General features: G+C 41.4%; 1 protein-coding gene across 7 annotated transcripts in view; it reads left to right on the top strand.

Annotated features, from left to right (window-relative positions):
* The window catches only part of MTUS1 (microtubule associated scaffold protein 1), a 126003-nt gene that overhangs the window by 43560 nt on the left and 67579 nt on the right, over window positions 1–14864 (top strand). For 6 of the 7 annotated variants that reach the window (XM_060278831.1, XM_035112825.2, XM_035112824.2 and 3 more), the window contains exons 4-5: window positions 2999–3184; window positions 11959–12093. In XM_060278831.1, coding sequence (XP_060134814.1) covers window positions 2999–3184; window positions 11959–12093 — 321 coding nt within the window. The remainder of the gene's footprint in view (window positions 1–2998; window positions 3185–11958; window positions 12094–14864) is intronic. The other variant, XM_060278833.1, reaches the window with a different exon arrangement.

Genomic DNA, 14864 nt, shown 5'->3' with positions numbered 1-14864 from the left:
TGCAAAAGCTATTAGGGTTCCTATGCTATCTTACAGTGCCATCTGGTGTTGAGATTTGGCAGCATTGTGTTGTTTTGTTTTAATCACCTTTGCCAAATTTGTGCTTTTGAGATTCTGTCTCTCAAACAGAACTAATCTTTTCTTTTAACCAGCTGACTTAAAAATGGAATTGGGCAGCTGATGATTTTGCAGGAGACTTTCAGGGCATGAAATGCCATCATTTCTAACTATCCAGTACGGGCCACATGATCTCCTGCAATGATTTTGCAAAGTTTTTTGCAGATAAAGTCGCTCAGATTCGGGAAGAGGTAGACTCCACCGTGGGAGCAGGGCCGGGGCGGGGGAGTGCTAGAGTCCTGTCTAGTCAAGTTTTGTGGGATCAATTTCAATCCGTTACCTCCGAGGATGTGGACAGGCTGCTTAGACGAATGAAACCAACCACCTGTCTCCTTGATCCTTGCCCATCCTGGCTTATAAAAGCTAGCCAGGAAGGGCTGGGCGATGGGCTTCGCGGGTTGGTAAATGCTTCTCTCCATGAGGGAGCCTTCCCAGACCCGCTGAAAGAGGCGGTTATTAAACCGCTTCTTAAAAAACCATCTTTAGATCCGGCCAATATGGCCAACTATCGCCCAGTCTCAAATCTTCCATTCTTGGGCAAGGTGATTGAGCGAGTGGTTGCGGAACAACTCCAGGCACGCCTGGAAGAAGCGGACCATTTGGATCCCTTCCAGTCAGGATTCAGGCCTCATCATGGGACTGAAACTGCCTTGGTCGCACTGGTCGATGATCTCCGGCGGGCTAGGGACAAAGGTAAGAGCTGTTTCCTTGTTCTGCTGGATCTCTCAGCGGCTTTTGACACCATCGACCATAACATCCTTCTGGACCGTCTAGAGGGCTTGGGAGCTGGGGGCACTGTCATGCAGTGGTTCCGCTCCTTCCTCCTGGGCCGTGTTCAGAAAGTGGTGGTGGGGGATGAGTGTTCAGACCCCTGGGCGCTCACTTGTGGGGTGCCTCAGGGTTCTGTCCTCTCCCCCATGCTTTTTAACATCTATATGCAGCCACTGGGAGAGATCATCAGGGGGTTTGGGCTGGGTGTCCATCAGTATGCTGATGATACCCAGCTCTACCTCTCTTTTAAATCAGAACCAGTGAAGGCGGTGAAGGTCCTGTGTGAGTGCTTGGAGGCGGTTGGAGGATGGATGGCGGCTAACAGATTGAGATTGAATCCTGACAAGACAGAAGTACTGTTTGTGGGGGACAGGAGGCGGGCGGGTGTGGAGGACTCCCTGGTCCTGAATGGGGTAACTGTGCCCCTGAAAGACCAGGTGCGCAGCCTGGGAGTCATTTTAGACTCACAGCTGTCCATGGAGGCACAGGTCAACTCCGTGTCCAGGGCAGCTGTTTATCAGCTCCATCTGGTACGCAGGCTGAGTCCCTACCTGCCCACTGACTGTCTCTCCAGAGTGGTGCATGCTCTAGTTATCTCTCGCTTGGACTACTGCAATGCGCTCTACGTGGGGCTACCTTTGAAGGTGACCCGGAAACTACAACTAATCCAGAATGCGGCAGCTAGACTGGTGACTGGGAGCGGCCGCCGAGATCACATAACACCGGTCCTAAAAGACCTACATTGGCTCCCAGTACGTTTCCGAGCACAATTCAAAGTGTTGGTGTTGACCTTTAAAGCCCTAAACGGCCTCGGTCCGGTATACCTGAAGGAGCGTCTCCACCCCCATTGTTCTGCCCGGACACTGAGGTCCAGCTCCGAGGGCCTTCTGGCGGTTCCCTCATTACGAGAAGCCAAGTTACAGGGAACCAGGCAGAGGGCCTTCTCGGTAGTGGCACCCACCCTGTGGAATGCCCTCCCACTAGAGGTCAAAGAGAACAATTACCAGACCTTTAGAAGGCATCTCAAGGCAGCCCTGTTTAGGGAAGCTTTTAATGTTTGATGGATTTCTGTATTTTAGAATTTCTGTTTTTTTGGAAGCCGCCCAGAGTGGCTGGGGGAACCCGGCCAGATGGGCGGGGTATAAATAATAAATTATTATTATTATTATTATTATTATTATTATTATTATTATTATCCCCCTACGGTGAGCAGCAGCGTATCTTACAATCCTCTAAACTCCCTGAAGTCTCATAGAGTTGGCACAGAGCTCTTGAATCTGCACACCTACCCCTCAGAACGAGTTAAAACCTGCACTTTTGCAAATATCTCCAAGCCCACTTTTGGTCCTTGGGGCTGTTTCTCAGAAATGACAGATAACTTATGTCATTAAATGGCACATTTAAGAAACTGGCGGTGCATTCAAGAAAGGTGCGTGTGGGTTGGGTTGTGGGTACCAAACCCAGCCAGAATGGTGTGGAGGCTTGAGTTACTGGAGTTGTGCTGAAAATGTCCTTGCCATTGAAAATTCCTTTTAGAAAGTACTGGCTGGGGAGCAGGGCCGCCTTAAGCATATCTGTCGCCGTGGCGCGAAGATCCCTCCGGCGCCCCCCCTGTTTCCCAGCGCGCTTTCTGGCGGGCGCAGCGTGGCGGCCCGGCGGCCTGGCGCATTGCGCCACCCAGCCTTGCCTTAGAGCCGGCCCTGCTGGGAAGACTACATTCAGATCCTCATACAGTCATTTAAGTTCTTCTAACTTATCTTGCAGGGTATTTGTAGGATAAAATGAAACCGCCTAGGTGTGCCCCCCTGAGCTTCTTCCAGAAAGAACAGGAAACAATGTGATAGATGCTGATATTTGCCTACATTGTACATCCTTATTTTGGGACATTTTAACACAAAACAGCTCTCCAGAATCACACCTATTAGCTGCCATGATTTTTAGCTTCTGCCACATCATGCTATTTATTCTTATGTGTGTAGATCTCCACAGCTTACTAATTCCTTAATGAGACAAAAGCAAGACTTTTTATTTTATTTTATTTTTAAACTGTTTTAGAGATCACTACTTTTGTAATCTTTGTTATTGACTCACTCCCTTTTTATGCTGGCAGGAACAGAAACGTGTTCTCCCAAGGGGAGGCTTGCATCTGTGAAAGCCTTGCCAGGATCTTGGACCAGTTCTGCTAAGCCGAGTCCCAAATCAAAAGTGCCTGTCAAAGGACAAGGAATACGGAGAACACCTAGCATTTCCTCTGTCAGTAGCACTCAGAGTGACCAAAGTACACGCAGCAATAATTGTAAGTCATTTTTTGTTAATCCATCTCTTAAAAAAAAAGATTAGTTGAATAAAACCCTAAACGGCTTGAATCTGTCCTTATGGCACTGATGGTGTTGTGACTGTCCTCATCCTTGAGATGTTATCCTAAATAACAGGTAGAAAACAATAACTGGAAAATGCTCATGCTGTTGGACCCCTGATGTTTGCAAATGTGTACCTATGTCACTGAGCAGGCGACACACTCCACCAATGGCGATGGAAATAACTTGTGGTTTAAGACTAGCTTTCATTGTAGGACGCAGTCTTTATGTACAACATTGTTCCTTTCTGATTTTACAGCAGGTGTCTTCGTTTTGTTAGGCTTTCAAATAAGTTGCTGCTTACGAGCTTAGACCAATTTTTACAAGCACACTGTTTAAGTACCATTAAGGAATTAATACTAAACAGCCCCCTGACAAAGCTTAACTGTTGCCTGCTTTGATACTGCCTTAAACTGTAGGGATTTTTTTTGGGGGGGTGTAGCAATGATGCTACATATTGAAGCAGCTCAAATCTTCTATATGGAGAGGAGAGAAGAGATATTATGCTAAAACCTTGTTGAGCTGAGGAGGCAAAGTGCAGCACAGCTTTTTTAAAAAAAATGTTTATTGCATTTCCCTTTACTTCCTCTTTCCTTTAAAACAAATATTCCCTGTGTACTATTTTCTTTTAAAAAAACATTTAAATTTTGCAGCATTCATCTCTCCTACAAACAGATTGGCTCTGAACAGACAGCCATGTTGGGTTGTTTTTTTTTTTTGCTGCACAGTTTACTACGGTGCCTGACTCACCTAAGGAGGTTGTAAATGCTCCATTCCGTTTTTCTTATACTCTGTTCGTAACAAAGGGGAGGTCTTTTGCTTCATAACAAAGAAATGTGGTGGTCTCCTTTTCAGATTAATTGACGACTCTTTCTTAGCTTGATGGCTAGTTGGCTTAATCTGTTTTGTCTCCTGCCTTGAAGTTTACAATTTTTTTCCACTCTAATTCACTAAGAGCAAGCGTGGGGAATACGAGAGAGGGTTGAACATGGCTGCAGTCTTTCGGGCTTTGAGCTTGCTTTGATCATTTTAAATGACTATACCAGGAGGACTTCGCAGTTGCACAGAAACTGACTTTTCTCCTCATATTTTCACCAATTCTACCCTAACGCCACCGGCAGATTCAAGGAGCCACTGCGATTTTACCTTATTGACCTTGCTGGTAGTGGGATCTTACAGCTTTTGTATAATCCCTTTGTTAGCCACATTTACTGGGAGAAGAAGTAGGTGATCATCCTTTTTAACAATATATATGTGTGTGTATATATTCAGGGGCAGAATGTGTTGACTTATTGAATAAAATGAATGTGTTAGTTCTGCATGTGTTAATTCTGCATTGCTTTTTAAAATTGTGATTTAGGGAGGAGGGGGGAGGAGGAGGAATGTGTTCAGTTTCTGTCTAACAAATGTAAGCCTGACCTACCGTCTAGTGCTGTCTTGGGGATATTTTAGCCGAATGCATTTCCAACTGTAGAGCTTTGTTGTTTGGATATTGCATCTCCCCCACCCCTTTATCTCAGACTTAATTTCACACCCACTCCTTCTCAAATGTGTGTGTGTGTGTGTGTGTGTGTGTGTGTGTGTGTGTGTGTGTGTGACTTTACTGAGCACAGTTTGGAATCGGAAGCATCAACAGCGCATGGGAGACATCATATAATCTCACACTGATACATTTTTGGAGCATTCTAAGGTCAAAGTAAGATGCTTGTTCAGTAAAGCAGTTGGAATTTAAAACAACAACAACAGTGCATATCTGTAATTAACTGTAAAATAACCTTTTTCTTAAAGCAAGTGCAAAGTAACAATTCTGTTGCTTTGTGTGCCCAATTCTTTATGTCATTCTCTCTCTCTCTCTCTCTCTCTCTCTCTCTCTCTCTCTCTCTCTCTCTCTCTCTCTCTCAATGTAGTTTCTGCAGTGTGTGTGTGTGTTTTGAGCCGCCACCACCACCGGTTTTAAGGAAACTGCCTTCCCTTCAGCAATGGTTGAAACTGAGTTTATGCAGAATTTTCAATAGAACTGTTCTTGTGCTATAGTCAGGAATGGTGTTTCAGATATGCTGGAGAGGGCAATGAGATGAGGAAGGAAGAATAAGGCCGCCTTATGCATAACTTGTATCAGAACAGCATTATTATTTTCATTGTTAGCCGCTTTATTGGGGGGGACTGGACTGCTGAAGTGTCATGAACAAAATAAAATATACAGTGGTACCTCGACTTACGAGCGACTCGACAACCGAATTTTTCAACTTACGAATGGGGGTAATGGCCGCGCGCTTACGAATGTCTCGACATCTGGAAAAAAACCCGTGCCGGTTTTAGATAGGGATTTTTCGAATTTCGAATTTTTAGATAGGGTTGCTTTGACTTACGAATTTTTCCATTTTCAATGCTTTCCTATGGGAAATCGCGTTTCCAATGGCGTTTTTCGACTTACGATTTTTTCGACTTACGAAGGTGCCTTCGGAACGGATTAAATTCGTAAGTCGAGGCACCACTGTAAATGAATAAAATCAATTAAAAACCAAATTTAAACTATGTACCATCCAAGAATACAGTAAGGAGTATTCCTCCCCCCTCTCCACTAAAATATGAGTGTCACAGCAGAGGGTCACATGCCCCCAAAGTGTGGCTAAAATACTACTACAACTACTACTACTACTTTATACCCCACCTATCTGGCTGGGTTTCCCCAGCCACTCTGGGCGAATCCCACCAGAATGTTAAAAACATGATAAAACAGCAAACATGTCTGGAAACCTAACTGTTAGCCAGTACAGATGTGCTAGAAGTAGTGTCATAGGCTCAGATTTTCTGGTCCCAGTTACTAACCTACTCTTTGAATTTGCCCTAGCTGTAGCTTCCAAATTATCTTCAAAGGCAGCCCCACATATAATGCATTGCGGGAATCTAACCTAGATCTTACTTGAGCATAGACAGTTGAAGCTAGATTATATTAACTATTGGCAAGCTTATAAAGTGTGTTTTCCTCCTTGCAGTGGAACAGTTGTACTCTCAACAAATAGAGTAAACTATGTCTTCATTAACAAGACTGAGAATGACTATTGCGCTTGGAATTCTTACAAAAATGAATGTTGGCATTTGCACAGCAAATTTGTTATCTTGCTGGATTATCTTAAATTATGACGAGCCTGGCATATACAGATTTTGCCTCCAAACAACTCAGCAAGTTTGGCCTTACCTTAAGGCAGTCAATTTCTCACATAAGTATTGGAATAATTTTTCTTATTCTTTTAGTGATACAACAATATGGAAAGGTTAAGCCTGAAAATTAACAGGTTGTAGGGATCATTTAGCCAGCTTCTGTCTTGAACAGGCTGATCTGTCCATCTCGGGTAGCAGGATACACGTGGAAGATGAAAGTCTGGTCCATTTTTCTTGCTATATTTCCTGGCCACTGAGAAGGTACAGAAAATGATATACTCCTGAAAAATAAGCTAAGTCAGCAGCCTGCATGCTATTAATTGGTTATTACCATCCTGGCATAGGCTAAATCACTACTGAGGATGTTTGAAAATGATTTGATTTCACATTTCATTCAGGCATATTAGTTTATATTACACTATGCTAATTCCCTTTGAACAGTATCTTTAAACACTGTTATGGTAACAAGATCCCTTGCAAAGACCCAGTGCATTGCTATCACTAAACTAGGTCAGTAGACCACTCTTTCATCATGATGAGTTCTGACATGCAGCAGGTCTTGCAGACTTGTAGCATCAGATCTGTGTTGCCAACAAACATGTATTCTAAATGTAATTAAATGGGCCTTCTTAAAAAAACCAAAACAACAACAACAACATCGACGTGCATTGGAGGTTTTGTGAGTTAGGGCCATGGGAAGGAGAGTAAATTGTGAAAGCCCGTTGCCTTATTTGACAGACTTGTGTTCTGCTTGACTAGACTGTTGTACTCATCTAATCTGAGTAAACCTGTTTGTAATATGGTTTTAAGTCAGCTGTGCAGGGTGGTGTTTTTTTAAAAGTGTTATATTTTGGATTTTTTTTTAAAAAATGTTGGAACTGTGCCATCTTGAAGAAATCAAGTGCCATGCTGCCTTTCCCCATATGTTTCTATCAATACCATGAGATCGTTATCTGAGTTCCATCTCTATGTGACCCCTCTGAAGGAGGTCAGGAGGGTAGAAATGAAAGAAAATGCCTTTTCTGTGGCAGGCTCTCCATTTATGAAATGCTCTCCTTAGGAGGTCTATCTGATGCCAGCCTTGTCATCATTTGGGTGCCAAGCAAAGGTGTTTTGTTTTCCCAGGCATTTGTGCAGCACCAATTATATAGTTATACAGTTAAAGCTTTTTTTTTTTAACAAACCTTCTGTTATTTTTATTTATTGTTAGGTTCTTTCCTTGGTTGTAAATGACTTTAGGTGGGAAGCAATACATAAATTCAACAACCAAAGCTAACCTAACAAAGTGTAATGATAGAAAAGCCTAAATGTTTTTGCAGCAACACAACTGTATATCACCAAGTGCCACAACAAAGAGTGTTTGTACAGTGGTACCTCTACTTACGAATTTAATGCGTTCTGAACGCACATTCGTAAGTAGAAAAAAATTGTAAGTCGAATCCCATAGGAATGCATCGGGAGAAAAAAATCGTAAGTCAAAGCAATCCTATCTAAACCGCATCCAAGATGACGGATGGAGCTCCATTCGTAAGTAGAGTTATTCATAAGTAGAGGTACCACTGTAAATAATTTTAATACTAGAGCCACTTAACACTTAATAGAGGTTTGTGTTATTGTCTGACCATATGTTTTCTGTAACATTCAAAGGGGTTTTACACATCACTGCAGGGTGGATTTGATTTAAATCAAACTGATTTAAATCACGATTTAAATCACGATTTAAATCACTAGTCAGTAAGGCTTGATTTAAATCATAGTTGATTTAAATCATAAAGACTAATTCTTGCTGGTATAACTTTATTATGCAAGTAGGTGAAGATTTTTAGAATAACAACTTTTCATACTAGTTTTTTTATCCCCAGTTTAATAGGTTAATCATTCATATTTGGACAACTTTACTGTTGTACTTAGGAAGGAGAAAAATAATCATTACCTTAATAATAACAATTTAAATAGATTTATTCAACTGAAACAACATTTCAGCAAATGTTATTTGCTTAAACAAACATCCATGTTTGTTAACTAATTTGGCTAAACAAAAACAATATATATATATTTTAAGAAACTTAGACTGTCAGCCCAGCCTACACATGAAAAACTTAAATACTGTCCACTCCAAACAATCAGAAAAATATTGTTTCTATTCTATTCACTGAACTTCTTGAAACTTAGCACTGAAGGGGTTGTTTCTGTATTCATAGGTTTGTAGAACAATAGGATTAAGGTCTTTTTCTCAACTCTGTTCATGTTATAACATTTTTGCTGTGAAGAAGAGGCATGTGATCTCTGTTGAGTCAAATTCAGTTTTGAGAACTGCAAAAGTAAACCAAGCACCTGTGATAATATCTTGTAGGCAGAGAAACTGCCCAATAATCTTACAAAAACCTCTGGAAGAGGTGAATGGATTAATGGAATTTATTTACCCCAAAAATTAAACATATACAACCTTATACTACATAATTAAAAAACTAATCTTTATTTCATGATGGAATAACCTTTGGATGGTAATATGTTTTCCTCAAAAAGCATTTTATTAAAAAAAATCCAATTTAAATCAAAAAAATCGATTTAAATCAAAAAAATCGATTTAAATCAAAAAAATCCGATTTTTTTGATTTTTTTTAAAAAAATCATTGATTTTTATCCACCCTGCATCACTGTAAACATTACTCTGGGGTCTGGACCATAGCTGCCAAGTTATCCCTTTTTTAAAGGGATTTTCCCTTATGCTGAATAGGCTTCCTCGCGAGAAAAGGGAAAACTTGGCAGCTATGGTCTGGACTAGTTGAGTGGTTGATATGCATTGCTTGAAATGTGAATGTCCTTCAAAAATTATAGCATAGATATGCCTGGCCAGTTGTAGAAAATTGGGAACCAGTTCTTTTCTGTAATTTGTGAAGTATCTCTTAGTTCGTTCAAAATGAACATAGTGGATGTCAAAATGTATTAGAAGCAGTGCTTTTTTCTGGGGGGGGGGCGCATACCCCTAAACATTTTGTGAATCGAAGTTTGGCCTCATTGGGGGATAGTACTGTATTTCAGTATGAGTAGGAAAATGAGATTAGTGCTTTTTCCTTAAAATATATTTAGGGGTAATCTACCAGGTTCTTCTGAAGTGAGTGGCTGTTAGCTGTGGAAAGTTGCATGCCAGCGCTTTGATGCCTTCTTTAAGAATTATTGTCAAAGGGTTTTCATCAAAATCCCATATGCTGTCTGTCACAGTGGCCGGATGGGGCTACTTCAGAGTAACGACTCTACACCGCTCTGCATTTTATCTTTTTATTGGTGCTGCGTATTTACAGTGCTAAAGGTAGAGCTATTTACAGAGACACATCTTCTCAGCTTGAATCAGTACCTCCGAATGGCGTTTGGCGTGTCTTTCGCCAGCATAACAACTTGGGGAGACCCATCCTCTTTCCCCTACGCTTTTTGTGCAATTCCGGAGTTGGGGGGATGGGTCTGCCCCCCTTTCTTCCTCCTTCCTGTCCCACCTGGGACGATGGCTCCTCTACCCTGCTAGAGCCTTGGACACCACTTCCCTCCAGTCCCTCACACTGTCCAAATGAGCAGTTTCCATTATTCCATTATAATGGAACATGCAACTAAAACACTAAACATGCAACATCACAGTGAACAATAGGAGCATAGTGCTAGGATCTTACTGTGACCATAGAGAAAAAGAAGTCTAGACAGTACACTGATGCTTCCTTCTTTACAGGTGCTGTTTTTTCTGTTTCAAGCATGTGGTGTCTGAGTGTATCCATATGGAGGCTTTCATGGCTGTCTGCTTGACGGTTGTTGTTTTTCCTTCCTAAATCCAGCAGAACTAAATTCCCTTTCCCTTTTCTTGGTGTTGCTTTCCCTTTCTACCAAGGTAAATTGCATTGGTGGAAAATAAGGGCATGGTCTTAAAATAAAGTGAGCAGGCTTTTAAACAGAGTTTCGGACTAAAGAATGAACAATGTAGAAGTCCTCAACATAACTGGATTGCTGTAGTTGTCAAATACCTGCAGTAAGGGGGCTGGAATTTGGCTGCTTCTGGAAATGTCGCTGCACATCTCCTGCCAACCCTATCAAGTACGGTTTCAATACTGGCATAAATCATGATCCAGTAAGAAGGAATGTGAGCAGGCTGAAGTTACGCACAGGAGAAGGAAGGGGCTGTGGTCTCCCATGACTTAAGAGATCAGGAATGTTGTATGTACACATGCCTTTATATTGTGGCAGAAGCTTTTTGTAGGCTCAGGCGCATTTCATAAGATAAATACCGGTACATGTTTTATTTCCTTGTGATCATGTGTAGTATATAGCAGGTATGAGCTGCAAGCAGTATTGTTCCGGGATTTTTAAAATTCTTCTTTTTTGGTTAATGGGCAGCATGCTCTTGGCTTTGCAATTTGCAAGCAAAGTCCCAGTGGAAGATACTTTTTTGCAGTATGTTAGAGAGGAGTGAAGAAGCATCTCGGAAAGCAAGTGCTATTTTCATATGAAGCAAAAATCGAACGTTTCCCCCCTGAAATGACTAATGGTAGACCTGGAGTTTGTGTGTTTCCTCCAGTTTCCTCTTCTCCACTCCTTAGTGGTGCTCAGAGCACAGACAACAGTGGCTCACTTTGTTTGAAAATAGGAATGTCCCAACAGGAAAAACTTTGTAAAAACTCTGCCTTGTTTCATGAGGAAGTTATATGGGGAGTGGTATGAATAAAGATGCAGAAGGGATACACTAAATATTGGGCAGTCTCTGAGATTAAGAAAGTGGCTATATAAGCTAAGTGGTAAGAATAATGTAATGATACAACTATAGTGCCAAATAAATGAATGGTCCAGGGAAGCAGAGCCATTGTGTAGAGTAACAGGGAAATTATAAAGGAACAACAATGTAGAGGGAAGAAAATAGATCTGTAGGAAGAATAATTTTGGAACTCCTTTCGGGAGTGTACTGTAATGAAAATGTGGTAGCTTGTCTCAGTCCTCTTACAATAGCCACCTAAAGTTAGAGAATACATTATGGCATTGTTAAACCAGATACACATCTTTTTGTATGAGGGATGCCTCCCAACAAGTAAGTGTTTGTGTGTTGGAGACTGGTGGATTGACTAAATCTATGTACACAAATGGAGCCTATGCATGTTACATTGCAATTATTTACACAACGGTTTTGTAGTTGTTTCCTTTGTGTCCCTAGGTCTAGGTATGAGCAGTTCATCAACAATGATAGATGAGGTTCCACTTTCAAACTTTGTGGCACCTGATGCTGAGTCTATCTTAACACTGCAAGGAATACCAGATTTTAATGGGCCTGTTGACTCTCCATGTACAGATATATTTCTAACCACAGAGGATAATACTTGATACATCTGAAAGCGTATACCATAAAAAAATTGTTAGTCTTCAAGCTGCCACAAGTCTTGTTGTGTTTGCTGCTGGACTATAACATCAAGATTTCTCTGATAGCAAAAAGAGTTTCAAGTGTTGAATATTTGGCATATTTTTTTCTTGGTATGTGTTACTTAAACTGAATTTCCTTATGGCTTGTATTTTTCCTTTACAGCTACAAATGCCACAATTATAATCAGAAATGGAGAGTGGCCTTCGAAGTCGTCTTGTCAAAATGGCACAGCTGAATCCATCTTTCTAAAGCCCATTCCTAGGCCGAGAGTGCTTTCCCTAAAAAGCACCCCAAAAGGTATCTCATCTCTTAAGCTTTCTGACTTCCCTTTTATTCAAGCAGCCCCCAGGTCCTGGCTGCCACTGCATCCTTATGAACTTCCAGCCTTTGCCCCCCCCCCCGGACAGGAATAAATCTGGCAGGGGTGGTGAGGCTCAATTAAATCTTAGATCCCAGGCACTTGGAATAATGCACCCTGCATTGGCTGGCCTGTTCCCTTAAAATTTGCTCAGAGTGTAAATAGAGCCCACAGCCCCTTGCCTCTCCCAGAGAACATCTGATCTTTTACAACCCTGATCCTAAGCTGCAGTAGCATGGACCAGAATGACCTTGGCATGTGGGGATTTACAAGAATTACTGAGCTTGGTCACTATACACATCAAACCCAGAAATCAAAATTACACAGTTTTATATAAAATAGGAGGAAAGGAAGGACACAAAGGGTCAAAACAGAATACTGAAAAACAATCAGAGTTCTTTCAGTAGCACCTTAAAGACCAACTAAGTTTTTATTTTGGTATGAGCTTTCGTGTGCATGCACACTTCTTCACACGAAAGCTCATACCAAAATAAAAACTTAGTTGGTCTTTAAGGTGCTACTGAAGGAATTTTTTTATTTTACTTCGACCCAGACCAACACGGCTACCTACCTGTAATCAGAGTTCTGTGGCTAAAAATTTGACTGATCCCAAGATATTGGTTTGATGATAGCATAAGTGTTCTCAGTCTACTTAGGAGTAAAACAGTGTGTTTGCAGGCTCTACAATGGTCAGTGATAGAGAAACGTAGAGTTGTAGAGTTGTAAGGGACCACAAGGCTCATCTAGTCTTACCAATATATTTCCTGGATCCCTACATTAAGAAGGGGACGGACCCTGATGTGTGGTCAGACTGTCTCCAGTGAAGCAGAACCCAGACATTTCGACAGGTAGAGGTTTGGCCTCCCTCTGGGATCAGAGGAAGATGGTTATCTCAGGTGTAAATTGTCACCGGGATCTCCCTGCCAGATAGTTTAAAATATATATATTATGGCTCTGAAGGATTTAGTGGCAAATCCATGCTAGCCTTGCTCAGGAGAAATGGAGGGGCAGGATGAGACCAGTGCCTTACATGACAAGCCCTACGTATTAGTTCTGAGATTTATGACCCTTGCAAGCTTAAAAATAGAAAAGGTGCTAGTGGCAAGAAAGTGGAAGAATGAGACCTTACCCACAATAGTGGAGTGGCAAATGCTAATGCTTGAATATCTACAGCTGGCAAAGCTAACTGAGTCAATAAGGGGATCATCAACACAAAAAGTATTGAAAGAATGGAGTGTTTACAAAAAGTATCTAAAAATGTACTACCCAAATAATTCTTTATTAGCAGATATAGAATAACGTTTGAGAAGATAAAGATGAGAATAGGAAAAATTAGGAAAAGAAAGTAGAAAATTTACAATGTTGCTTAACAGCACCTTACAGCACAGAAAGAGTTTGATATTGTATAATAAGGAGGACGGGAAGTACCTAAGAGGAAAAGGAAACAGGAAGAAATATATGGATGGTATACTGTTCACATTGCGAAGAAGAATTTATCTTAGATTATGTATTCTTTGTATATTTTCTGTATATGGTTCGCTGAAGAGAAAATCTTATGTTATATCTACGTTATATTCATGTTATATTTAGTAATTTTTTAAACAATAAAGTTTATTTAAAAAAATAGAAAAGGTGGGATATTTTAATTTTTAAAACCAGGCATATGTTTTGCTTCAGTAAGCAATATGAGGTGAGGAAGCTACCAAATTGCCAGCAATGAAGCACATGCTGGAACGTTGATGGATGATTGTCTAACTGTAGCTGAGGAGTACGTCTGCTTGTTTAAATACCAGCAGTATGCTAGTTTCTGTACAAACCATAGAAGTGCGTAGTTCCAGCCAAGACTTCTTACAGGTCACGCTAGGCAGCTGAAATCAGTGGAAGGGAAAAGGTCAGGGGCTAATTAAATGACTGCCATGTGATCTCTTCTAGCAGAAGATTAAAATAGGTGATAATCTTTGTGGGTGGGGGAGGAGAACCCTGAAACTATTGCAGCTGCATTTCTTAGCCTTAAATGACCGGGGGGGGGGGGCAGCCTAATGTCTTCATAATGATTTTTCTAAGCTGGAAAGCAGTGCTCTTTCCAGTTCAGGCCAAAAACCATTATGGTAACCTGGACAAGGATTGACCACATCTACCAAAAATCTCCGTAGGCAGAAGAAATACCAGGAATCAGAATTCTGAATATGGATTCCCCCCCCCCCCCCCCCCGATAAATCATATGGAATGTTCTTGATCTACCTGGAAAACACTTGATCAATTGTGGCAGTATTGTCACAGAACCTTGATTAGTTCCAGGTGTGATCTGGAACCTAGCAGAATGTAGCCACTTCTGCTGATAAATTAAAAGTACAATTAGTTGCAGTCGTGTGTGGGAGAGAGAAAAATCTTAGGGCTGTTTGGATGATACCTTATCTTTATAGTGGGGGGGGGGGAGAGAATAAGCATGCAAACCCAACATGCTCTCCTGAACTTGCTGCACGTAAAAGTTGGGTGGAGAGAGAAATACTGTCCCAAACAGTCTTTCTAGGCATCGTGGGACTGGTGTTGCTACTCTGTGTTCTCCCCCCGTTACCCTTTGTAATTTCTAGTTGAATAGAAAGCATGATGAGACTGACACCATGTTGAGCATTGTCCCATCTCCAACTCAGTGCTGCACAACATGCATTTAGGCCTTCTAGGGGGAAGGGGGTTGACATGGTGTGACAGC

The sequence above is a fragment of the Zootoca vivipara genome, chromosome 9 (genome assembly GCF_963506605.1).
Source record: "Zootoca vivipara chromosome 9, rZooViv1.1, whole genome shotgun sequence".
In the NCBI taxonomy this organism is placed as follows: domain Eukaryota; kingdom Metazoa; phylum Chordata; class Lepidosauria; order Squamata; family Lacertidae; genus Zootoca; species Zootoca vivipara.
The sequence above is the reverse complement of the archived record's forward strand: the minus strand, read 5'-3'. Positions and strand labels throughout refer to the sequence as shown.